This window comes from Cataglyphis hispanica, chromosome 3 (assembly GCF_021464435.1).
Source record: "Cataglyphis hispanica isolate Lineage 1 chromosome 3, ULB_Chis1_1.0, whole genome shotgun sequence".
NCBI classification, from domain to species: domain Eukaryota; kingdom Metazoa; phylum Arthropoda; class Insecta; order Hymenoptera; family Formicidae; genus Cataglyphis; species Cataglyphis hispanica.
The window spans coordinates 7,965,698-7,992,840 of record NC_065956.1 but is presented as its reverse complement, the minus strand read 5'-3'; the positions used below and the strand labels follow the sequence as shown (position 1 = coordinate 7,992,840).

Below are 27,143 nucleotides of genomic sequence, written 5' to 3'. Positions count from 1 at the left end.
ACACGCAAGTAAAATTACTCATTGTTAATTTTGCGAGAATAATCAATATTCTACAAATCAAAATCATAATGTTTATAGGAAGCAATTTGCTATTTGAATGAAAATTATCTAATCTAACTTTCTGAACGTAACGCATTATATTTTAAACAATTGGAACTATAGAAATCTTTATCTTCTTTTCCTATTTTCTTCACTTCTTCTGAAAGATATTTTTTCGTGTGTGCGCGTGTGTGGAATTATTTATACGTGATACGTTAATTCTGCTGTCTAATTCTTGTCGTCTTAACGTGTGTCTCTTCCTTGAATTGTCAACATCATCTGATTCATAAGCGTTCGCTCATTCGTTAATATATTCTCCCACTTATCCCGCCTATCCCACCATCACGTTCAGAGTCCATATGTATACGAAGACTCCTGCCAATTTCACGGAGATAATCCAATTTTAGTGCCGTGCCGCGAACACACCCACGGACGTCGGTATTCTTCTACGAGGCCTTTTCCTATGACAGGTGGGTTAACATATTAATAAGCTGTGACAAATAGACTGAGATGAAATCGTTCAAAATTCGTAAGCGATCTGATAATCACATCAACTCAAATTAAAAAAGAAGCCCCCTCGGAATTATATCGCAAAGTTTGTATCAAATGAAAATTGTCAGAATTTTCGTCTCGAGCAACGACATCCTATTGTAATCATCTAAAAAAATGTCCTATAGCTAAAAGTTAATCTACTATGATTAATCAATGTTGAAGAAATACTCTATTTTTTTCGTAATTAAATTTAATTCTCTTTTTCTGTTCTCAATATAAACTATACCTAGACAGCACAGAAAGGTCAAAAGACATCTTAAAGATGTTTAAAAGACAATAAAACATCTTTAAGTGGTCTTTTATAATCATCTTTTAGTGGCATGTGCTGTCCGAGTATAATTATATATACAATATTATATAACACACAACATACACATATGTATATATACTTTAAATAAATAGTGTCTAAGAAACGTAACGTCAAGATCTATTTTTTATCAAAAAATGGGCAATTATGCTATTATCACACATATTATACAACATAGTTTTTTGAGATTTTGAAATACAGCAATTCTGTTCTTTTAATTAGTTTCAATTTAAAAAAACGGAAAATATATTAAAATGAAATAAAATATCAGCTGTCTCTGTATTGATTCCAGATTTGCATGTGTGAAAAAGTTATTAATTTTTGATAGATTAGCAACAATGAAATATATGTAATATAATCCAACAATTCGTCGATTTAAAAATAAAAAAGTAATAGATACAGAAGAAAGAATCAAGAGAAAAACGTAATATCGAGATAACGCACGCACCCATATAACGATTTTGCACTTGACTTTGATAAAAAGCAAAGCTCTTTCTTTATTCAGTCTCTATTCTAAACATGGTCAGTGGTTTACTAAACGTGAGACAAATGCTCGTTACATCCAACCGATGATACAGTTAATTATTTGAAAGGCATCCAGTGTATGCACTTCTTCTCTCTTGTCTTATGAATAAAAAATATTTTGCGATACAAAATTTCTACAAACAAAATAACAAGACTTTTATAATACAAAGTATATATGTTCACATATTTCTAAACTATTCATTAAATAAAAATTAAATTAAATAATAAAAATTAAATAATATTCTAATAATCATAATAATCGTAATAATTAGATGCGATATTTATTTTCATTCAAATGTTAAAAATAATGTTGTTTTTTTTATTTACTTTTACACGATATGCATTAGCCAGGCTCGCAGAAAAGAGAACAATATGACTTTGATAAAAAAACGAAAAATGTTGGCTGCTGATTTTTTTTTCAATTGATGATAACACTTTGAAACGCATCGCTTGATGATGTAATCTGTTATCAATATAAGTTAATGGCATTGAACAAACATATGAGTCACACGCACACGTATACATATATGATATACATTTGCATATACATATTTCATATGTCGCGTATCAGATGTCTCGCATATTAAATTCTTTCGATAAATAAGGAACGCATTATGATCGTTTAATATCATTTTTCTAATCATTTATTTCCTTGAAATCTAATTTGAGAATATTCGAGGAAAGAAGATTACAAAGTATATCAAAAAAGTAATATCAAAAAAGATTATATTGCGGAATTTCCACAAATTGATCAGGATGCACTGATCGCGCTCAAGTACAATACAATATATATATATATATATATATATATATATATATATATATATATACATATATATAAAATGTGTACGTATGCATAAGTAAATTCTACCAACAAATTCATTCTGCAAACAATACTGCTTTTGTTAATAAACATATTTTAATTAAAAAGAGAAACACTTTTTTGTAAAGAACATGTCAAATATAAATGATAAACTTACTCGTAATGAATTTATTAGAAGCGATTCGTCACCCCTATTTTTACGGATTTTTACGAAATCCATTTCATTTAACAGATAATTTTCGATATCTTATGTAAAATTACAATTTTTTCTAGATTTTGCGATTAGGTAGTGATAATTGTGATGAGTAAAATGGAGTCTCCGCCGCAACCTGGTTTTAATACGTCAATGCCATATCCTTATCCGCAGCCACCATCACCACCACCGCCACAACCGCAAAGTAAGCAAAATGTTAGAAGTAAATTGTCAGCAAATTCGAGTGAAAAACGATATCAATTGTCCGCATTAAGTTTGTATTCTACTGACAAAATCTAACTAGACAGTAAATTGGCAAAAACAAATTATGTATCAAATATTTGTTGTAAAATCTGCTACAAAGCTGTTACCATATTTTATTGGCTAAATTTTTCTGCCAACATTTTGCCAACAGAATTATATATCTGATTCTTTATCAAATCTACTGATCTACTAGCCAATTTACTGATAAAAAAAAATTTTATGCAGCGATTGCTTTAGCAAGTTATCGATAAATTTCTTTCTGCTTATGAAACATAAAATATTTAAGAAATAGAAATTTAAAAATAGAAATTTTAATTATAAATTATTGAAAAGAAATAAAAAATAATTATACTATGCTCCTAATAAAGATTCGAAATTTATAATCTTGTAAAATTTAATGTAATTTGATTAAAAATACAGGTATCATTATAACGAATCACGCTTTTGGCTCTGAATCACAACCTTTGGTATGTCCACACTGCCATGCTAACATATCCACGCGTGTGGAGACGGAAGCGACCATGAAAACACATTTGATGGCGCTAATTCTTTGTCTTTTTATGTAAGATTTTAAAATGTAATAACAGGTTTTCATCTAAAAACGATAAAATTAAATCTGACATCTTTTCCCAGATGCTGGCCGTGTGCACCATGTCCTTATTGCATAGATAGCTGTCAGGCGCAGAAACATTATTGTCCAGCGTGCGGTTCTTATCTTGGATCATCCGATAATTAATAATCTTCTATTATATAAGAATACAAAAAGATACTGCAACATTATCATCGATCGAGATATAGGCGATGAAAAAAACAATTTTGTATCCTTGTCATGTATATGTCAAGTTTAAATTATATCTTTTATAATATATAGAGTTAAATATATTTCGGCTGCAATACTTTACCATTCTACTTTTCGAGGATTAAATACAATTATATATAATAATATGATTAAAGATTAATTAACTATTATAAATAATAATCATCACAACGATAATAAGTCTCGAAGTACATATTTCGCGTGATATATTAATTTAATCATATCGCCTGCGATGTTTCATTGTTCGATTTTTCGATGATCTAAATATGATTTGAATTAAGAACACGCAGTAAAACAATCGAGTCGCATAATCGAATAATTAGCACAACAAAAAGCTTCGTGATAGCTCAATCGTTTAATAAATAATTCAAATATAATTCAAAATATTTATATAATTTAGTATATCGCATATACAATATATACGTTATAGTATACGTAAAATATTTCGACAGCGAATTATCAATGTTATTCGGCTTTAGTGCCAAATAGCGCTATTGTTAATATGTTGCTACGACCTTGTTATTATTCGCATAGCCACATTTGAATGGTATGTGGTAATAGGAAACGCTCCGTCACATAAATTCCTTTCCTATCTGTATTATTCGCACGGCGGCAGTAAAAAATAGAAGTGCAAAACGCTTCAAATATTTTGTTGAATTTTTTTCCTAAACATGATCGCGACCAGTATCAAAATATAATTCGCTACGATTATTATAATTATCAATTAATTAATGATTAAATTTTTGATAAACGGCATAAAGCTTTCGTTGTATAACGACGTATTGCTTAGGTTTTATACAACGATAAACCTAAGCAATACGTCGTTATACAACGAAAAAATGCTTAGTGCTTTACTGCAATAAAAAATATTTATTGATCATCTATTAATGCGATTAAAAAGCAAAGTAGAAGGCTTTAAAGTTTTAAATTCGTTTTGTTATTATCCTTCGATTATTCCGAATAATAATTATATTTCCATAATGCTTAGGGTCAAATGTATATATTTTTAATTTTCCTATAATGCGAATATAATATTTTTATTATTTATTAATATTTAAATTACTAATTAAATGATTGCTTCATCATGCCTTTCCATTACTTTAATCTTTCGATCTTATATGATTCATGTTATTATATACACATATCAACATTAGAGAATTAAAAAAAGAGAAAGGGTAGGGGAGGGGAAGAGAGAGATAGCTTTGTTGTAACGAATAGCGCATGATTTAGTCTTCGTGTAAACGTCGAGCAATATAACAAACGAACGGTATAATAAAATGCATATCTCGTGTGTTTGTTTCGCAAACGGGAGTGTCGTGCAATGTCTCGTGACCGTTACGTATATGGCTAATTATAATTACTCATGTTTCCGTGTGTAAACGTAAATGCCACAAGGAGTACATTTATAGTATACTATATAATATATATATATATATATATATATATATATATATATATATATATATACACAATTTCCTTTTTATGTTAGATATTTTCATTCAGAAACTTGAAAATTTTAACTATTATTTTATATTATATTTTATGTATAATATATAATTTTATATTATATAACTATTATTGTATAAAATATAGTAATTATAATAATTATAAATAGCCTGATTAGACACAGCATAGCAGAAAAAATAGAAGAAAATAATATAAATATATATTTTTATAAATTTTTTATTTTGTTTACAAAAAGGACTTACATTATTATATTACAAACTTTTCAGTATCCGCGTTTAATAATGATATAATTTACGTAATTCTAATAAAGTTGTAAGAAATTTCTTTTTCGTTTTTATATATTGCAATTAATGTTTCTTTATTTGCAAAAAATTTTCATTAAATTACAATTTATTTTTATATTTCTATAATATATTATTATTTTTAAGTGTCTCAATGCATTTTTTAACAAAGTCTTTTTAAGAAATGTTTTAACTTTTTTTTTAAATTTTTTATAATTCAGCAGTTTATTTTATTTTTTGTTTTTCACGATAGCTTTTAAATTTTTTACAATTATTTTTTTATTTACAATTATATTTTTTTTGCAATATTCTTTTTTTGTAATTTTTTACGATCACTTTTGATTTCTTATGATTCGGCAGAAAATTTATTTTTTTTATGTTAACTTTTAATTTTTATATAATTCGGTAGCTTCATTTTTGCTCATTTTTCATGGCAGCTTCTAATTTTTATAACACGGCAACTAATTTTTTTATTTTTTAATAACAATTTTTAATTTGTAATAATACGGCAGCTTATTTTCTTTACATTTTTCACAACTTTAAATTTTTTATAATTCGATAACTTAATTTTTTCGCATTTTTTCACGGAAGCTTTTAATTTTTTATAATTCGGCAGCTAATTTATTTTTTTTTACGATCACTTTTGATTTCTTATAATTAGGCAGCTAATTTTTTATTTTTTTAAAGAAAGCTTTTAATTTTTTATAATTCGGCAGTTAATTTTTTTTTATTTTTTGACAATTTTTAATTTGTTATAATATTGCAGCTTATTTTCTTTATATTTTTCACGACAGCTTTTAATCTTTTATAATTCAGCAGCTAATTTTTTTACGATAGCTTTTAATGCGGCAGCAAACTTTTTTTAGCTTTTAATTTTTGATAATTCGGCAGCTAATTTTTTTTTCACAGTACGATATCTTAATTTCTTAATCGAGTCTTTTTACATTATTTCTTTTGTTCTTATTATTTTCGTCAATGTTCTACATTTCTTAACTTCTTAAAATTTGTCAGCACATTATTTCTTTTTTTACAATACAACTTTCAATTATTTATGATATATTTTTTGGCAACAGATTTTCTCCGCTTGTAATTAAGTAAACTTATATCTTACTAAAAATTGATTTTACATTCTTTCATATTTTGTTATGAGCTTCTACATCAAAAATGGGGATATGAATTATTTCAGCAGTTTAAAACAAAAAAGAAATAAACTGTTGAATTATAAAAAATTAAAAACTAAAAAAAAATGTTGCCAAAACATTTCCTGAAAACTGTCAAATTTATTTTTATATTTTTATAATACATTATTTTTTAATGTGTCAAATACATTGACACACTAAAAAATAATGTATTATAGAAATATAAAAATAGATTCTTGTAATTTAATGAAAATTTTTGGAAAAAGAAACAATTTTATTAAATCTACGTAAATTGTATCATTTATATTTATATATAATCCTATAATTTCACAACATGTCAAAATTTTCGATAAAGAGTTTCACAATCTTTTATTCATTCTTTACAAATAAGTTATTTTTATTTAAATCTCAGCCTTCCAATAATTCGAATTATTTGTATATAATTGGCTGGCAGTATAAGTTTGGGAAGATTCTCTAAAGGTTTATAGAGAGGTGATGTCTTTTAGAAAAATCTTTCTCCATCAGAATCCAATCTTTACTCGTAGATCCACTTCTCGGACGCATGCGTCCAGTCAATCACTTCCTTCTCGCCGAACCATAGATCGATTTCCTTCTTTGCTGATTCGACAGAGTCGGAACCATGGATGATATTCCGACCAACTTGTATGCAAAAATCGCCGCGAATAGTACCAGGTGCGGAATCCTTAGGATTCGTCTCGCCCAGCATCACGCGACCAGTCTTTACAACATTCAAGCCTTCCCAAACCTAAAAATAAACAATTTTATTAAGAAAATAAATTATAATATACAATTACTTGGTTTTTTTAGCATTTTGTTATCATTTACTTTAGAAGACTAAGAAATTCATTATTGTATGTATATGAGCATTATTTCATTACGACGTGACAACAAAACTTACCATCGGCACAACTGGTCCTGAACTCATGTACGTGATCAAACCTGGAAAGAAGGGCCTCGATGCTAGATCAGCATAGTGTTTCTTCAAAAGTTCTTCAGTAGGCTATAATGTAAATATAAAAAAAAAATATATATACATAAGTTATAGAAATAATTTATATCGTTATATACTTATATCATTATATTTATAGAAATAAGTTTAAGATATTCTGTCATATTTTCAAGATAATTAAAAATTATATTAGCCTCAAGTATAACTAATATTTCAAATTTCGCGCCATCTCCATCATAGCACGGCCGGTTACATCGACGGATTTCTAACCATAAAAGATTTTTGTAGCCGTATTATATTCCATCCGGCTGTATATAAACTTAATTTACATAATATAAAACATGTAAATGGTATAAATTAACTGGTATCGATCAATCACAATAGAGTATTTCTGAAAATTCAAATCTCGACAATTGATTGCTCGAGATAACGAGACAAAATGCGTTTTTTCTTTCATTTTTTTTAAAAGTTTCTTTGTATGACCATATTGACGTGTTACGTGACATTATATCGTTTACGACATATATAGCACTTAATATTAGTGCAAATTAGTTTACGTTTCTTTCAAATCAATGTCAAATGTCAATACTTAATATCTGACTCAACACAGACAATTTTATCTGCAATTTATGAATAAAACAATCGAATTTATTATTTTTTATGTATCTATGGATATTATGAATTAAACTCGAGCGCGATTCGCCGTTGCTCGACAATCTGCTTTTGTTGAAAGTACATTGTATTTATTGGTGCGGTTATATATTCGAAACAAAGAAATAGGAGAATAATTTCAACTCTGGATTTCTAATAAATATATCCAGTAATATGTCATCGAAGGCTCACGAAGGACCACGTGGCGTACTCGTGAAATCTTGGTCGATCTCCATCAAGTTACGTGTAATATTACACGGAACAAATACTCACCCACACCATCCTCATAGCCATCAGTTTGAAGCCCTTCTCCTCAAAACGCTGGATAATTTTGCCAACCAGACCACGCTGCACGCCGTCTGGCTTGACCATGATGAAGGTGCGTTCCTTGTTCTCCGCCATAATAAATTTGAAAATAATTTGTAATAAGGTCGAGATGGAACAAACAACCATGCGGTGCCGACTAGCCGCGATTAAGTGAGAACGAGACGACGGGAAACCGATGCGAGAAACCTGACGAAAGTGGGGGCTCGTGACGTGCCGGTTTCGTCAATCGTAATCGCCGGCCGGTCGAATCGTCGTATCTTAAATTTCAAGATGCCGGACCGATCAGGATCGTGTACGATACAAGCGCAAGGATTCTTCCGAGCCACAAATATTCTAGTCAAATCGCATACACACGCACATTAGTACGTTTTAAATATATTATAAATTTATATATTTTATATATATTTTTTAATTTTTTAATGTACAATAATCTAAGTAAAAGATTCCAGAAGTTTTAAGTATATATATTTTATAAGATATACTTTGTGTGAAACCTTTCTTAGCGCGCGGTTCGGAGCTCTGAACGTAATATCGAGCTGGTCCTTTGTCCCCATTTCACAAGCTGTGAAATTCAGGGGCGTAGCGATATTATTTTGTCTACACGTTATTTTTCAGCCAAAAACAAATACATACGAGATTTAACGCGATTATACCATTATTCCCTTTCTCATGTGCGTTTAACATATATATATATATATGACAGGAAAAGAATTTTACGCGCATTTCAAGGTTCGCTATTATACGAGGGGAGGAGGGGAATTCCATTTTATTATAAATATAATTTTATCAAATTATTGGAGTTGATATTGTTTAAAAAAAAGAAAAACGATTGTTATTTTTTATAAAATATGAAAGACATTCTGATATTTTAATACAAAACGTTCCGTACACACATGTCATTGCGGAAATGCTTGGAACGCTACTGTCAGAGAATGTCACGTGACATGACATTGCGCGAGAGTATCCATCGATTGGCTCTACAACTTGGCGACCTTCGCGATTTTTCTCTGTCCGGGAATGCCCGAGAACTTCCGAGAATCATTAAAAATGTGTGATACGCGATAATTGTCTTTTTTTTTATGCCGCTATTAAGATATTTGTTACTGATCTTTTAATTTTACATTGCATCTTAATTTGCATCTTATATCTTATAATAAAATTCAATTTTATTCTTTTTTTTAATTATTGCTATAGGTTTTTTTCTCTTTTTTCCATCTTTCGCGAGGTAAACGAAATATACATATGTATAATATATATACATATATGAAAGAGAGAGAGAGAGAGAGAGAGAGAGAGAGAGAGAAAGAAAAAATCCATTTTAAAAGAACTCGATATATATTCTCAGACGATTCGTCTCGTATTAATCTCATTTCTCAATTTAATTTTACTTTATTTTATCTCGCCGAGGTTAATCGCAAAATTGGCAGATATATATATTGAAAATATGCCCTCTCTCTTTTTCATCCGTCTGTCTCTGTCGTCGCTGCCGAGCATTCGCGAGCATCGCCGAAGACGGTCGAACGTGACTCTCGAATTTCCGGCGCACTGGTGATGAAGGATTTCATGATGGCGCGCGTGTGAGAAATTACATTACGGTCATACACACAGGTCGAAAAAAGTCGGATCGTTAGACACGCGAATCTATCGTTTATCGGGATCACGCAGCGCGTGCGATTCTCCACGAGCTACGATCGCGGGCACGCTAGCTGTCAAGTGTTCGCTCTCCCCCGACGCGTGTGCTTCTCGTTTTCGGGCATCGGCCGATCCATTTTGCAGCCTCGCCGCGGACGCAGCCATGCAAGCGCAACAGCAGACGCAGCAGCAGCAGCAGCCGCAGCAACAGCAGGGCCACCAGCAGATAGCGGGCACCAATGTGATATTGAAAATGAACGAGATTCAGCAGCTGTCGACTGTCGGTACGTTGGCGCTTGCCTGTTTGTCTCACGGCTCCTCGAAATCCGCCTTCGCGTGCAGCGTCTTATTTAACCTTTAGCATCGTCTACATTACCTTTATATCTGTTTCTTCTTTTCTTCTGTATCTGTAACACAGACAGTAAATTATGCTCTTTGTCATTGCACTTTTTGCAACCTTTCATAATTTTCATCTATATATTATATATGTATGACGGATGTATATATACGTGCGGATGCATGCGTGCGTGTGTGTATGCGCATTATGCATGCTCCGTCTTGCGTGCAAAAGGACAGGTGCGAATAAAATGAGCAAACGTAGGTAAATAAAAAAAAGAGAATAATATTATAAATCTAATATTTCTTCATTTTTCGATTTATTTATGATAACAATGAGTATGATTAGTATGAATTTATAGAAAGAGAGAGAGAGAGAGTGAGAGGGATAATATATTCATAAAGAGAAATCTATAATTTTTTTCATGAAAATTATATCATCCCGATATTTCACGTTTATTATTTATAGATAAAATAAATTAGTAGTTAATTTTGATCATACATTCCAGTTATTATCATAATACATCAGTTACATCATTCAGTACAAAAGAAAGTATTTTCTTAGTTTTTCGTTTTTTCTCCATGAAGCACTCATCGCGCGCGGTAACGTGTCGATATGCTCTTTGCTATCCCTTCCCTAACAGCGGATATCCTTCTCTTTCCCCCTCCTCCTCCTCTGCTCTCTCTCTCTCTCTCTCTCTCTCTCTTTGTTTCCTTTTCTTTCTCATTGAACGCAATATAATATATTCAACTTCAATATCTATTCTCCATCTGCCATCTGCACCCAGCAGGGGTAACACTCTCTTCTTCTCTCTCTCTCTCTCTCTCTCTCTCTCTCTTTCTCGTTTAAAGTTTCTCTAACTGTAGTTCTCACACAGGACAGGGACGTGTGTAGTAATTGATAGACAATGTTACGAACATTTATTCAGAATATTTTCAGATGTGATATCGATCAAAGATAAAATTTAATTTTTTATAACCTTTTGACTTTACTTAAACAAGTATGCACAAAGAATAGTCGTTAATTTATTAAGAATCTTATTGTCAATTTGATATCTAAGTATCTAAATGTCAGTTCCTATCTAAAGAAATTTTACATAAAAAATATTTAGATAAATTTTATTTCTTCAATAGAAAAAAATGTCTTTTAGACATATTTTAATAATTATTCAAAAACTCAATAATATATAATACAAGAGTGTTAAATATTATTCAAGTTTAAAAACGATGTTATTAATTTTATCGATGATCAAGCTTCGTACGAAAAAAAAAAATTATTCTTATATATTTTGACTTATTTTTTCCGTGTAGAATTATTATCTTTCCGATTGTATTAGCGATAACGGAATATATATGTATATATATATATGATCTGAATATATGATGTTTTTGTTTTGGTATAAATTATGATTTTTCTAATTTTTAATAACTAAAACTGATCGCTTTTAAATTTTATAAGCTAAAAAAATTAATGTAACATATATATATATATATATATATATAAATTCATAACAATTAAAAATATTTCCTTCATTTTCAAATATGAAAACGTAGCTACATAGTATAGACCTGTAAAGACAGGACTTTCTATCACGGAAGTATAGAAATATTCAAGGTGAATAGAAACATTTAATATGTACACTCCTGAAGTTGTCCGCTTCGACCACTCTTCGCTTCACTTTGACGCTATAGCGTCGACCAATCGGCTCATCTCTTGTTCGTCGTGCTGTTCGGGAAGGAAGGGAGGAGAAGGATAGAGAATGAGCAGACAGAGGACAGAGGATGTATGCGCAGCGCGCAGCATCATCTGTGCGCGAAGCGATACTCGGAGCAAAGCGAAGAGCATAAACGAGCGGAGAAGTTAGGTTCGCGACAGGTCAAAAACTGATCTAGAATATTCGTCGGGATTAGACGCGGGCGAGTCAAGAGTAAAGTCGGAAAGTTGTTCGAAATCGAGAGATCTCTGATATACACTTTCATCGTCAAAGATGAGCGTGCACGTCGCAGAGAAGAACAGCACATTGAAAGACTCCAATGGATTGATCGCGGAGAATGAGGACGACGATTGGCAAAATGGACAGAATATTTTGGTGGTGACGCAGGACACGCATGGCAAGGAGCTGATCAGTCTGTCTGATAGTCAAACCATTAATGTGGACACTTATTGTTCGTATATTTTTTGGATATATCTTCTTCGCTAAAGAAGACGATGTTGCACGAATCATAATAACATAATGTGGATGATGATGATGATCGGGAATATTTCACAGGCGACGAAGTGGTTCTTTGTTTAGAGATGCTCAGTTGAATTCGATTGATCGTTGATTAATAATTTAATCTTTGATGTATGATTCAAAAATTTACTCAGGATTTAATAAACTAATATAAATGTTTTATAATTCAATTAATACGTTCTCGAGTTTTCCTAAATTTTTTTATTTCTTCAATGCTTATAATTCATTATTTTTTAATTTTTTAAGTCTTTTTTTTAGTATCTCTGATTTTTACATCGCTCTTCTTTCATTGTTATCACATCACAATTGTTGCGATACTGATGCATTATTCTCGCTTCTGTCGCAATATCTAGCATGCATTCGATGAGCGAATAGCATTAGACCATTCCATATCACACAAATCTTAATACATAATTTTAAAAAAATGATGAAAACATTCACCAATGTCTATTTGATATTAAGTAGAATGAATGAAAAATATATATGTATGTAACTTGAAAGAAATATCTTACAAATATTATCTCTATTGAATTTGAATTTAATACAAATCAAATACTATTTACAAAAGATCTTATGCATTTCAATTCTTATTTTAGGGTTGCTGGAACTTGCTCACAGAGAATACCAGGCAGGGGACTATGAAAATGCCGAAAGACATTGCATGCAGCTGTGGCGACAGGAAACAAACAATACTGGTGTTCTTCTTTTGCTCTCCTCGATACATTTTCAATGTAGAAGATTAGAGAAGTACGTAATCTCTTATTGTATTTAATATTCAAGAGTAGATACAAAATTAACTGTGTAAATAAACATTTACACAGGGAAATTGGCAAAATTTATATTTATAAATAATTATATGTAATTTTTTAGATATGTGATAAAGATATAACTTTACATATTACAGATCAGCACATTACAGCAGTTTAGCAATAAAGCAAAATCCGTTGTTAGCGGAGGCATACAGCAATTTGGGGAATGTATATAAAGAACGCGGACAATTGCCGGAAGCACTGGAGAACTATCGTCATGCTGTCAGATTGAAGCCAGATTTTATTGATGGTTACATCAATTTGGCAGCAGCACTCGTTGCAGCTGGGGACATGGAACAGGCTGTTCAAGCATACGTTACAGCGCTACAATACAATCCTGTGAGAAAATCAACATTATAAACATATTACATTTAGTTATTACTTAATAAAACACATCTAAAAAGTATATGAAAGCTGGAAAAAAAACAAAATTCTTGTTTATAAGATTTAAGTTGCAAAGTGTTTTCTTTATATAGTGAAATTATTACATTAATGAGATTTTATATCGTTTTTTTGGATCTAGAAATTGACATTTATTTCAATGAATTAATATTCTGTTTTATTAAATCTTTTTTATTTTAAGTAAGATGAGTCACATGGGAAATCACACGGAAATAATTTACATATTTCATTTGTTCCAGGATCTTTATTGTGTACGGAGTGATCTTGGTAATCTTTTGAAAGCACTAGCAAGACTTGATGAAGCAAAGGTACGTTTTAGAACTATTTATACTAGTTGATAAACTAATCCGATATATTATGCATATGTTCGCGAGCATCTTTACTTCGATCAAGCTACAGACGGTGAATCGTCGAATAAGGAATAGCGTATTATACTCCTTGAACTAGTAAGAGATTATTATAGAGAAGTTTTTTTAATTTCAACAAAATCTATCAATCTATCCTGTCCTGAATATCACTTTTCCCAAATCCCAGGAACAAGAATTAATAACAATCAATACTTCTAATATCTCCTCTAGATCAAGGAGAGAAATTTATTGAGAAAAGTAGAGGAGAGAATGTATTCGATTGTGACGTTTTGCTTTAATTAATAGAAAAATATTTTGCCACTTTTGAGTTTTCACATCTCTTGATCTCGGAGTACAAATGCATCGCGCGTATGTGCACGAGTACAGTGCGCAGTTTTTTGTGAAATAAGCGGGCCGAACGGGATTCGTTCGCGCTGTTGCGACGAGAAGCTTTCATTCTTTGCCGAGCAACTTGCAAGCGCGGCGCACGATTTTCTCCGTCGTCGAGTATATAAAATTGGTAGAATTATCCGTAGAAGATCTCTAATTTTTTTATTCAATAGTTACTTTCTCCATCAAGGAATAATCGAGGAACATTGTTGAAAATGCTCGCGGTTGTCTCGATGGCGAATCGAAAATCGTGCGTGTTTCCTCAACCTGTAAAATCAAAAAGAACTGCGTTTCATGTCGCCGCGTATAATTCTAGTTTTCGTAGCGACATTAAGCGACGGTCTCTTAATATAAAACCCTAAACAATATAACAGACGTTTCTGACAGACGCATTTTTTTCAATCGATGTTTTGAAAAAGTCTTTCTTTGTTCGAACAAATCGACGACAAGACAATTGAAATCTGATCGGACATTTTAAAAATATGGATTAAGTTTTTGAATAATTTTTTTCTTTCTTTTTTTTGTTATAGACTTGTTTACTATAATTTCTAAAAAAAAAAAATGTCAACATAAATCTTTTTTATAATGTTTAGGGTTATTGTCAAAGTATAATTGAGGAGAATGTTTTCTTTAGCATTGCGCGTTTTGCAGCAACACCGAGAAAAAGTACACTTTTGATTTTGTTCTTTTTTCTTTTTTTTTTCTTTATTTTTACTATTTCGAGGACTCTTGATGTTGTCGCAAATTATAGCATTGTTTAGCCAGTGCCATCCGATGCCATTTTAATTTGAATTCGATGGCTGGCAGCGCGCGAATGTTTAGTGAATGAGCTGACTTTTGTCTCTTTTGAGTGTGCGATTTTGCTGTTGTTATCGTAGCATACGTGCATCGTCACGTGCTACGTGTTTTTTTCAGCACTTTCATGTTGATGAATAGTTGATGATAGAAAGAGAGAAGGAGAGAATCTACAGTGTGTACAGTGAAAAATATTGGCGCGAGATCACTTGACCAGTTGCGCTTTTTTAAATCGGAACTTGTTGAACGCCACATCAAATAGTAATTGTGATCTTTAATTTTTTAATATGTAGACGTGAAAAAGGATCATATTTCAAAAAGATCACGCGGCGATAAAAGTAATATTTTGAAATTATTAAACTCGTGGAACTCTTGGTATTCGCGAGTTGCTTTCTGATATTGGTCTATTAAACGGTCAAGTGATCTATATTTTCATAGCGCGGCGCGGCGTCAACCGCAAGAGCGTATTCGTAAGTGTGCTGTTTATTCTTTTTTTTCTTTGAAATATTTCTATTTCAGATAATATATATCATCAAAACTATAACACATAGGTTGCGCATAATTATATAGATATGAGATTTACGGATACGCCTTCGTGTTTGGAAAATGAGAGCAACGAGGAAAGCTTCCCGTTACATTTCCCGCTATTCCCGAGAACTGGCTACTATGCTCGTTCGTTTCTTGCCGAGCTCCTCCAGCCACATTTATTTTTATGAACATCGTAAACGAACGTAAAATAAAGATTCTGTATCTCACTATTTCATTCTCTTCCACATCATTCGACGGTTGATAATATAACGTAACGGAACATTTATATTAGAGAAAGAGAGAGAGAAAGACAGCAGAAAGAGAAGTGTACTCTGCGGTTTGATCGCGAGAGGAAGTTGAGACACGTAATTCTCAGTTGGCTGATGAGCTCGGTGAGGCGTGTCGTTTACGGGCACGCAAATTATCAATTCTTTGTGTACACACATATACACACACACACGCACACATGTATGTAGAAAGTAAAGAAAAAAGACAAAGATTTGAGGCGAGAGTAATCAGTGAAGAGACATTAACGCAGCTGTCTTATTGTTGTGGACGGGATTATCAACTCTAGGAGGGGAAGTGCAGGAGCAATGTGAGGTTGGTCGGTTACCGCGCCGGTTCCTTCGTCAAAGGGTGAATCTGAATCTGGTTATTCAGTAACACACTGTCTCTCGGTCTAAGTTTATTATGAGAGCTTGCGAGCCGTACCTACCGAGTCAGCCTACCGAAGGGTACACTGCAGGTAAAGTAATTCCCAAGGCCGGTCTCCAAAGACCTCTACAATCAATCCAATCTCCTTTTCTTTCGACCGGCTCCTGTCGAAAAAGGGTTCTTTTTCCTACTATCCTGCGAAGTGATTTTACAAAGGGCGATCAATATATATTATTTGTTACTTGGACTCACTTGTATTATGCATCATTGTTATGCAAATCGGACTTCCAGTTTGCTTAAATGAACTTCGAGATTCAGCAAAGAAAACTTTTTGATTTTTAAAACATTGTACAGGATGTTCTAAATTTACTTGTCCTTGAAATAATGTCCGTTTATGTTTACATTAAAAACGAGCAATGCGTTGCACATCCTTTCGCTAAATATTGCAATCTCTTTCAAAAAATTAAATAAGCCATTTTTTTTTAATTTAATATATAAAATTGTATACATAAAAAAGATCGCACGATCCTTTTCTTTTCCGCTTTTTTTTTCTTTAATTCCAAGCAAACCTCTTATCCTGCAGAGACTGGTCGACTGTAAATGCCCTCTTATTTATTGTTTAGGTACGAAGATTACTCTGTTTTCAATATCAATGCAGCCCACCTCTCGGCACGCGCGATGATCATCCACGCTAAATTCTTAGGGTCGTCATCCCGTCGTCGTGATCATGTTATGTAAAGATCGTGATAGTTTTTTCATCAATAAGTAGCTTTATCGCATGAGTCTGGAAGAGTTCGAGTTGACTTCGGTTTTAGCGTACGGCCTTCAGCGTGCAGTCGAGTCCACCGAACGCATTTCGGGGACTCCGCGTGCACCGAAAGTCGCGCGTTATTCACGATGACGCCTCTAGCGCGCACCCAGATACCTTTATTTTCCTTAACACTTTCCCGATTCCTATCCAAGAATGCAATTTTGAGGCATGTTTGTGAGGCAACTTTCGTTCATTCTGTTTCCATTTCTTACCCCCTTTCTTGCCCTCGACGAGCATAGAAAGAGGAAATTACTATAATACCTCAAGAATGATAACGCTCAAGGAGAACTATGGGAATCCATAAATCAAATGAACTAAAATGAAAGATTGTGATTGTATAAAAAAAAAGTAATATATACGAAAGAAATGTCTGCCGAATACTTTAAACTCGCATTGTCTTTTAAATCTCTGATATGCAAAACGATTTCGATGCTTTTGTTGGGAAACTTATTAAATTGTAATTTAAAGAATTTAGTGAGAGTATTATTGTATAATTTTAATTGTATGGGTTTTTTATCATGCAATTGTGTATCGTATAGATTTTTTATTTGACACGTCTTTATTTCTAAAAAAATTTTGATGAATTTTTCCTTTCATTCTGACTTTTTATTTCATATGCACATTAGAAAAGCTGCAAGTTTTCCTAATGTTGATTCTTTTTTAATAAATATATAATATATAATTTTCTCTTATTTACTTTTTTCAGACTTACTTTAAATACATAATTTTATTCAAATAATTCAAGATTCAATGCACTTACTGGACCAAATAAAAAGTACTTAATTAACATAAGACCAAAGTTCGACACAATTAATTTTCTCTTATTAGAGATCTTATTAAAATTAGAAAAGATGATTTTCGCTAAATAATTTCAAAAATTTTGGTAAAATTCTTTAGCATTCTTTTATATTTCTAAAGACCATGAAATCTGAACAAACAAAAGATTTATCCCGTGAATGATTGCAAGAAATCACGGAAGAATTCTAAGAAGATAAATGAAACTGCTTATTGATTGAAGTTGAAAAGAAGAGACGTGCGAGAGGAAAGGAAACAGAAAAGACATAGAAGGATCAAATATATTATTTATGAAGTCGAGAGAGTGAAAAGGGGAGAGAAAAAGAGAGAAAGAAAGAAAGGGAGAATATATGAAATAATGAATGAGAGAGAGTGAATGAGTGAGAAAGAAATAGAGGCTGCGGCGCGACGATGGGAGGTCGGGCATAGCGCGCAGCGCGTCTCTCTGAGTTCGCGAATAAAGTCGTTATAAATCACATTCTGTTTCTCTAGGCTTGCTATTTGAAGGCGATCGAGACGCGACCAGATTTCGCGGTTGCTTGGAGCAATCTTGGATGCGTGTTCAACGCGCAAGGGGAGATATGGCTTGCGATACATCACTTCGAGAAAGCAGTTGCCTTGGATCCAAACTTCTTAGATGCCTATATCAATCTTGGAAATGTTTTAAAAGAAGCTAGAATCTTCGACAGGTTTGTTTCTATGCATCATTCACTAAATATATATATATATATATATATATATATATATATATATATTATTTATTTTTAAAAACAATCTATAATTTATAACAGATAAAATTCAGGACAGAACTCTGTTTATAATTTTATTATGTCGTGTAATATTGAAAACATTTAAACAAGTTATGTACACACACACACACACACACACATATATATATATATATATATATATATATATATATATATATATATGTATTAATCAATACATATCAAAAAACACGTATATACATTAAGATTTATGATGTATGGCACATAAAATTATAAACGAGTCTATTTGGAATCTTGTCCCGAATAATGAATCGTCAAATAAAGTTTGCTAATACGGGCAAATAATAGATAACATGAATTATGTGTAATAATTAATTTTATTAGAGTGAAATGTGTGATCAGAATTAGCAATCCAACCAAAATAAAAATTTTATCGCATTTATTTATAAAATAGGGATCTTTCAGTATACATTTGTGTTATGTGTGGCAATTTAGCGCAAGTCAACTCTCAATAAAAAAATCCTAGAAACTTTGTATCTTAGATTTGAATCGCGTAACTTCTAAAGCATTCATTTCTTATTTATAACTCAAATGCTCTTTAAATGATGCAAGTTTATGAAACTGATAGGCAGAAAATAAAAATAATATACACGCGCACAGTTTTGATCAATCGGCGTCTCGAAATTTCCGTCGTCGTCGGTTTTAAAGTCTGTGCAAGATAAAAAATGGCTTTAGTTATTCCACTGATACATTACATAAAATTATTATTAGTGGCTAGTCCAAAGTCATACAAGTCTTTTATTTTACTTCCGCATTCTTCTTTTTGTTACAAGTATAAAATTTACAGATATTTTTCGCATATTAATGTATGCAGAAAATATTTTTAAGTATAATATTTATACACGCACATTGCCTATATACACATGAGATCGTAAGAGTTGGATATATAGACGATATAAGTATATGAATAAATACTATATACTATTTTCGTTGCATTCAGAGACGAATACAGCGCATGAACCGTCGAGTGAACACCGAGGATCGATATTCATGTAACATCCTTTTCAAGTTCGTCGACCTCTATTTGAACGAGAATAATTTCGGACAATGCACCGTTTCTCTCTAGATACATTTCTCATAAAAAGTTACGCGCAAAGCATTTTTTGTATTATTAATATCAACATAGACCAGTAGTAACGACATCACTCTAGCTATTTCGGTAACTTTTTTTGTATTTTTAGTACCAAATTCTCTTAGTTTCGCAGATTTTATTATCAATGCATTCATATATCTTGATATATATTATCGTCTATTCTCTCTATTATCGATTCCCTTGTCTCTTTGAGTATAAATTCTGTGAATTTCCAAGACTGTAGATTGTAAAGCCGCTTCCATGGTTACATAACACATTCGTCCTTCTCCTTAACTTACATTTAACGCCCGCGGTTCTATCGATCTTCGCCAAGATTCGTCTGAACAACCACCAAAATAAAAGAAATCCGCTCGTAATATCATCTCCGCCTACGCGATCATTGTTTGCCAAATATTACTTATATATTGCCACATCTCTTACATTAACTCTTCTTCGACCAATATATTAAATATATATATATATATATATATATATATATATATATATATATAATTTATTAATTTGTTAAAAAATATTCAAATATTTTTTATTTTAATACGTTTTATTTTGATTTATTACGTATTTTCTTTTTTTATTAATTTATATAATAATATATGTACATATATAATGTAGTTTCTTTGTTTGATGACCGTGCCTATAAATTATAATTTATATAACATAAAATGTAATCGATTAAGTTATGTGATAATAATAGACCCATCGAACGTTTCTTGGTAATCCCCGAGTCTGGCTTGGGGGAGAGGGAGAGGGGTCCTTTCACGCACAAAGTGGGAGGAATTCGAGGACAACTATCGATTCCAGCAACCGCTCCGCCCCCACGGAAGTTCTTCGCCCCTCTCCTCCCCTTTCCTTGCGGGAGGATACGCGTGCTCGTTCACGATTTTCGCCGAAAACGGGAATCTCGCTCGCTCGCTCGCGAGTTGAACAGCTTTCCTTTAACCGTTAGTCTTCTGATCTGATCTCAGGATCCGCAGACTTGTAATTCCCCGCTTCATCTCCTGCCGCTTTAGATATCATTTGTGAATCCTGAGATGAGTGGATCCTGTATCCACGTGGATCTAAAGCTATTACTATTCGCGCTAGTGTAATTCTTATTTCATTTCCCGCGCTTAGATATCATTGTGTATCTAAAGACTTGTGTTCTCTGGGATCCACATATCTAAGGATTCGTGCTTTTTGTTTTAATATGTTCGTCGTGAAGAAGATCGTTGGGTCCATGGAGACGTAGAAGAAATCTAAGGATTCGCACATACCGGTATATTCAGTCTCCGTTTTACTTTTCAATTTCCTAAGAATCATACTTGGAAACATCAAAAGACCATTCGACACGTACAAATCCGACGAGATTATCGGAAGTATGATTAAATTTTCAATAAATTTGTGGACTCAACATTTTTCGTGCTTTGTGCATTTTGCATGAACTTGCGCTCTTCCAAGCATTCCTTTCTTCCAAGGATCTCTCGAGGAAGATTCAGCATTTCTTTCATTCGTTGCCTGTCTAAGGATTCGCTACTAATCTCACGAGCCGCGTTTTGTCAAGGATCCTTTGCTCGCACTCAGATCCGTGGACTTCTGGGATCCGCGGGATCCAAGACGGGCGGGATGGGGAAGGAATGGACTGCCAGTGCGTGGTAGTCTATACGGTGATCTCACCCTCGAGTACTATCGCGCCCGCGCTTCGCGTACAGATAGAAGATACTATCGCGCGATCCTCCACCTCTGGATGCCTCTCCTGGATCAGGCGCTATCTTAAAAGGTTCATCAGACTCGTCTCTGTAACGTCGGGAGTTTTATTAACAATTAGTCTCTACAATTACGATCTGGAATGAAAAGAGCAACTTTTTCGCGGACAGTATTTATATTTAGTATTATTAATACTTAATTTTTTCACAGCCGAGATCTCTTTCTTTTTTTCATTCGGAAATGAGAATCCTTAACCAATGATCATCTTTGTTTATCAATTGTTGCAGAGCTGTAGCTGCTTATCTTCGTGCATTGAATCTCAGTCCTAATAATGCAGTCGTGCATGGAAATTTGGCATGCGTTTACTACGAGCAAGGGTAAGTTGATATTTTGTGTTTGCATTTACGATAAAAATTTACGAAGAAAATGAGCGCAATCAAAAATTATCTGATATTATAGGCTTATTGACCTGGCCATCGACACGTATCGCCGTGCTATTGAACTTCAGCCAAATTTTCCAGATGCTTATTGCAATCTGGCAAACGCCCTCAAGGAGAAGGGCCAAGTGGTCGAGGCGGAAGAATGTTACAATACCGCCCTCCGGCTTTGCCCGACACACGCCGATTCTCTCAATAATTTGGTATGACTATATGACATTCTAACTTAAATATACACTGTGACAATATTAAATAAATTGCAATGATATAAACGATTTCTCTTTTTTTAGGCCAACATAAAACGCGAGCAAGGTTATATCGAGGAAGCGACACGCTTATATCTTAAAGCTCTGGAGGTATTTCCTGAGTTTGCAGCTGCTCATAGCAATTTGGCTTCCGTCTTGCAACAGCAAGGCAAACTAAACGAGGCGCTAATGCATTACAAGGAGGCGATTCGTATACAACCGACTTTTGCCGATGCTTATTCAAATATGGGAAACACGCTCAAAGAGATGCAGGACATACAAGGCGCTTTACAATGCTACACACGAGCTATTCAAATCAATCCGGCTTTTGCTGACGCTCATTCTAACTTGGCATCGATTCACAAAGATTCCGGCAACATTCCTGAAGCGATACAATCTTATAGAACAGCACTGAAATTGAAGCCAGATTTCCCTGACGCCTATTGCAATCTGGCGCATTGTCTACAAATAGTGTGCGACTGGACAGACTACGAAGCCAGAATGAAGAAGCTTGTATCTATTGTCGCTGAGCAACTAGACAAGAACAGACTGCCTAGCGTACATCCGCATCATTCCATGCTTTATCCTTTATCTCACGAATTTAGGAAGGCTATCGCTGCTAGGCATGCTAATCTTTGTATCGAGAAGGTGAGTGCGTTCGTCTAATTTAATAAATCTTTATGTATACTATATATATATACACTGCGCATAGAACAATTAATATTCCAGTCATTGTTTCATAAATATTTTCTATCGCTAAGTACTTATATACGAATAAATTGTTGCAGATCCACGTTCTCCACAAACAGCCGTACAAATATCCACGTTCGATTGGCACACGCTTAAAGATTGGATATGTTTCGTCGGACTTTGGGAATCATCCGACCAGTCACTTAATGCAATCGATTCCTGGTTTGCATGAGCGCGAGAATGTCGAGATTTTTTGTTATGCGCTCAGCGCGGACGATGGCACAACTTTTCGTGCAAAGATCGCGCGTGAAGCCGAGCACTTTGTTGACCTGTCACAGATTCCATGCAACGGCAAGGCTGCCGACCGCATCAACGCTGACGGCATTCATATCTTAGTGAACATGAATGGTTATACGAAGGGTGCCAGGAACGAAATCTTTGCCTTGCGACCGGCGGCGATACAAGTCATGTGGCTGGGCTATCCCGGTACTTCCGGCGCAAGTTTCATGGACTATCTTATTACAGACGAGGTCACGTCACCGCTGGAGCTCGCCAACCAATACAGTGAGAAGCTCGCTTACATGCCACATACTTACTTCATTGGTGATCACAAGTACGTGAATTTATTTTATTCGTAAATTTTTTAAATAGCGTTTACGCTATGGAAGTACAAATTATACAACTTTTATATTTTTGTCATTTATGAAAGTTTTTATTTATCCGCTTGACTTTAATTATTTATATTTTTCAGGCAAATGTTTCCTCATCTGAAGGAACGTTTAATTCTCACGGATAAATCGAATCATAAAGGCAAGGTAGCCGATAATGTGGCAGTAATCAATGCCACCGATCTTTCCCCGATGATGGAAAATACTCTGATAAAGGAGATCCGCGAGGTAATCGTACAAGATGCAAAGAAACAACCTGTCGAAATTTCGCTTAAAGTTGCCGAGTTACCGACTACTACCCCGATCGAAACGATGATCGCTTCCGGTCAATGTCAGATGTCCGTAAACGGTGTCGTCGTGCAAAATGGTATGACCACTACACAGGTGAACAACAAGGCCGCCACGGGCGAGGAGGTGCCTCAGAACATTGTGATCACAACCAGACAGCAATATGGCTTGCCCGAAGATGCTGTTGTCTATTGCAATTTCAATCAATTATATAAAATTGATCCTCTTACTCTTCACATGTGGGCACATGTAAGTAAACGATCGAATTATTTTTGTAGAAAGTGAAGACCTTCGCCGAGTTTTTTGTCTAATCATACACAAATATACGATTGCAGATCTTGAAACATGTGCCAAATTCTGTGCTATGGTTGCTACGTTTTCCGGCGGTTGGCGAACCTAATCTCCAAGCGACGGCGCAACAATTGGGTCTAACACCTGGCAGAATTCTCTTCAGCAATGTCGCTGCTAAAGAAGAACATGTAAGACGAGGCCAATTAGCTGATATATGTCTAGATACGCCACTTTGCAATGGACACACGACCAGCATGGATGTTTTGTGGACCGGAACGCCGGTGGTTACGCTACCGGGCGAGACTCTAGCTTCTCGTGTCGCCGCTAGTCAATTGAACACTCTCGGCTGCCCCGAGTTGGTAGCGCGAACACGACAAGAGTATCAAGATATCGCTGTTAGGCTGGGTACTGATAGAGAATAGTAAGTATTTCGACATCTGCAAAATTTTGCAAAATTTTTTCTAGATATAGCATAATAGACTTTAATTCTTAATTTTTGCCAGTTTGAAAGCAACAAGAGCCAAGGTTTGGAAGGCCCGCTCGGAGAGCCCACTGTTCAATTGCAAGCTATATGCGATGGGCATGGAAATGCTATATAAAAAGATGTGGGAGCGTTTTGCACGCGGAGAAAATCCAGACCATATAGCAGCTGTCGATAAGAATGACAACCAGAAATCATTGAGCATGTCTTAAAACAATTTTTCCGACATTTCGATCGTTATTCCGACGTTACGATCGCTTTAATCAACTTCGACTTCACGATTAAAGATTCTTCGTCTCCAGGAAATTTTAGAGTTTACAGCCGTGATTAATATCTATTCTTTCCTAATGAGAAAATCTTATATAAATTTCATATCTACTATTGTTTTGTACGATAAATTCACGAAGCTTAAACTAGACAGTAGACATGAATATATGTATATATATATATATATACACATATACATATATATATATATATATATACATATACATATATATATATATATATATATATATATATATATACATACACACACACACATATACACATATATATATACACAAAGTTCCGTACGATATTCACTCTGCTCTCCGCTCTATTGCTCTTGTTATTTATAGTTTTCTTTCAATGTAATATTTACGCTCTTTCTCTCGATTGAAAAATAATCAGATCTACATTTTGTGGAAAACTAAAAGAAATTTTGTTCAACATCAAAATTTAGAAAAGTTATTAAAATATCAACAATAAGAAAAATAATATTGGAGAATATAGAGAAACTATGTTTTCAATTTTTTATTTTCCAGATTGTTCGTCTTTCTATACAATGTAATATTGACATTTAAATAAAGCATTTATAGTGAGTTTATCAAATGTACAAAATTGAGAACAAAAAAAAAAAAAAAATTCGATATTTTAAACTTTAAGAATTGTAAAAAAATTAAATATTCCTAAAATTATAAATTTAGACCTTTGAAAAAAAGTTGAAATGCAATATTAAGAAATTATTGTATGCAAAGATTTTTTTTTATTAGAATCTACAATTTGCGAACTGGATTATTACAAATTCCAATCGATTTGAGAATTGTACATTCTGCTTCTGCTGCTACAATCATTGCATTGATTTGTTTATTGTAAACAATTTATCAAAACACTTTTTTTCTTTCTTATAGTTGATCCTTTAACGCACAGATATCCTTTGCACATAATTTGCCTATAAATGCAAGGACACTTGACAAAGATTAGAGTTACTCTTTCTCGAGTTCCTTATATCCTAGCTTATCGTTTATTCTTTATCATCATGACAAAAAATTAACAAAAAGGCCGCAGATTCCGATCTGAATTGATAGTTAGGTCTTTACAGAAATAAAAAAACTAAAAGCATCTTAAAATGACAGAGAAAAATAAAATACAGAAGTTTTGAGAGATCTTATAATTTAAAACATCAATAAATCTTAAGAAATTTAAGATTAAAATGACAATGATTCAATAATTTCATGATATAAAGTTTTAAAAATTTAAATTCAAATATTCTTTTAGTCAATATTTTAAGTATATAAAAACAAATCATAGAAAATTTATCGTAAATTTTTCTAAGCATCATAAAAATGAAAAAAATCGAAAAAACTTAAAAATAATTCCATAAAAGATTGACCTAAAAAAATCAAGAATCTAGGAATCTCTTAGGTCTTAGGATCTCGACATCGAGATCCTACAAGCATTTGAAGAACAAGACATGTTTATTTTAGTGACCTTGAACAGCATGTAACGCAATTGTATTATATGAAGCGACTAAGGATAATATACGTGTAAATATTAAGGATAACTGTTAATTATTTACTTTAATTCGATAATTGAGTGAATTGCGCGATTTTTGTGTGAGGTAGTAAAAAATATTGAACTGTAATGAACTGATGTACGTGTAGAGAATAAAGACAATGAATGAAATAATAATCTTTCACGATTTGTGTCGATATTGTGATTCAAAATATTTATCGAGTTAATGCGTGTATTTGACGTAATAATCGCTCAAGTAACTGTATTATATTTTAAATATATTCCAAAATTTATATACATACAATTTAGGAATGTATTTCATTTGATTAATAAATATGGATTAGAAATTATGGCCATGAAAATTGTTGCAGAGTAAGCTCGCCATTGTATATAGATATAGCATATACATATATAATACGAATTACTGAAAATGATATTATCAAGGAATGTTTCAATTTGATAGAAAGATTTTTTATTTATATTTATATATCAAGTTAAAAGCATATATTTCGTATCATAGTTGCAAAACAATCAAACGTAATGATAAGTTCGCTAGCAATTTCTTTCAATTTATCCGTTTTATGGCATGGTGATAAGAGAAACTTCAAAGGTCGA

At 32.9% G+C, this 27,143-nt stretch overlaps 3 protein-coding genes across 4 annotated transcripts; 2 read left to right on the top strand and 1 right to left on the bottom strand.

Moving 5' to 3' along the window:
- Window positions 1-367: 367 nt before the first annotated feature.
- Window positions 368-3,585, top strand: LOC126848270 (lipopolysaccharide-induced tumor necrosis factor-alpha factor homolog). Its single transcript, XM_050589039.1, has 4 exons — window positions 368-509; window positions 2,520-2,644; window positions 3,124-3,265; window positions 3,337-3,585. The coding sequence occupies exons 2-4, from the start codon at window positions 2,548-2,550 to the stop codon at window positions 3,437-3,439; spliced, it is 342 nt and encodes a 113-aa protein (XP_050444996.1). The 5' UTR covers window positions 368-509; window positions 2,520-2,547; the 3' UTR covers window positions 3,440-3,585.
- A 1,877-nt stretch (window positions 3,586-5,462) lies between these two features.
- Window positions 5,463-8,598, bottom strand: LOC126848266 (nucleoside diphosphate kinase). The gene is made up of 3 exons (XM_050589034.1): window positions 8,302-8,598; window positions 7,327-7,428; window positions 5,463-7,173 (listed from the first exon to the last, which is right to left on the bottom strand). Exons 1-3 carry the CDS (start codon window positions 8,479-8,481, stop codon window positions 6,943-6,945), a joined length of 513 nt encoding a protein of 170 aa, XP_050444991.1. The 5' UTR covers window positions 8,482-8,598; the 3' UTR covers window positions 5,463-6,942.
- Window positions 8,599-9,772: 1,174 nt separating this feature from the next.
- LOC126848226 (UDP-N-acetylglucosamine--peptide N-acetylglucosaminyltransferase 110 kDa subunit) lies at window positions 9,773-26,705 on the top strand. 2 transcript variants are annotated; one of them, XM_050588938.1, is made up of 12 exons: window positions 9,773-10,271; window positions 13,154-13,304; window positions 13,462-13,705; window positions 14,008-14,076; window positions 18,581-18,777; window positions 21,940-22,029; window positions 22,112-22,292; window positions 22,380-22,982; window positions 23,123-23,637; window positions 23,776-24,229; window positions 24,316-24,692; window positions 24,775-26,705. In XM_050588938.1, the coding sequence occupies exons 1-12, from the start codon at window positions 10,151-10,153 to the stop codon at window positions 24,962-24,964; spliced, it is 3,192 nt and encodes a 1,063-aa protein (XP_050444895.1). In that variant the 5' UTR covers window positions 9,773-10,150; the 3' UTR covers window positions 24,965-26,705. The 2 variants fall into 2 exon arrangements, with proteins under 2 accessions (XP_050444895.1, XP_050444894.1); XM_050588937.1 differs by lacking the exon at window positions 9,773-10,271 and adding an exon at window positions 12,130-12,489.
- Window positions 26,706-27,143: the final 438 nt, after the last annotated feature.

Bases quoted from the DNA above. Each gene is read 5' to 3' on its own strand.
- LOC126848226 (XM_050588937.1), top strand. From the start codon at position 12,312: ATGAGCGTGCACGTCGCAGAGAAGAACAGCACATTGAAAGACTCCAAT. The intron at 18,778-21,939 runs GTTTGTTTCTAT...CAATTGTTGCAG, and splicing joins GAAGCTAGAATCTTCGACAG to AGCTGTAGCTGCTTATCTTC. The intron at 24,693-24,774 runs GTAAGTATTTCG...AATTTTTGCCAG, and splicing joins CTGGGTACTGATAGAGAATA to TTTGAAAGCAACAAGAGCCA.
- LOC126848266 (XM_050589034.1), bottom strand. From the start codon at position 8,481: ATGGTTGTTTGTTCCATCTCGACCTTATTACAAATTATTTTCAAATTT. The intron at 7,429-8,301 runs GTGAGTATTTGT...TTTACATTATAG, and splicing joins TGGCTATGAGGATGGTGTGG to CCTACTGAAGAACTTTTGAA. The intron at 7,174-7,326 runs GTAAGTTTTGTT...GTTTATTTTTAG, and splicing joins CAGGACCAGTTGTGCCGATG to GTTTGGGAAGGCTTGAATGT.
- LOC126848270 (XM_050589039.1), top strand. From the start codon at position 2,548: ATGAGTAAAATGGAGTCTCCGCCGCAACCTGGTTTTAATACGTCAATG. The intron at 2,645-3,123 runs GTAAGCAAAATG...TTAAAAATACAG, and splicing joins ACCACCGCCACAACCGCAAA to GTATCATTATAACGAATCAC. The intron at 3,266-3,336 runs GTAAGATTTTAA...ATCTTTTCCCAG, and splicing joins CTAATTCTTTGTCTTTTTAT to ATGCTGGCCGTGTGCACCAT.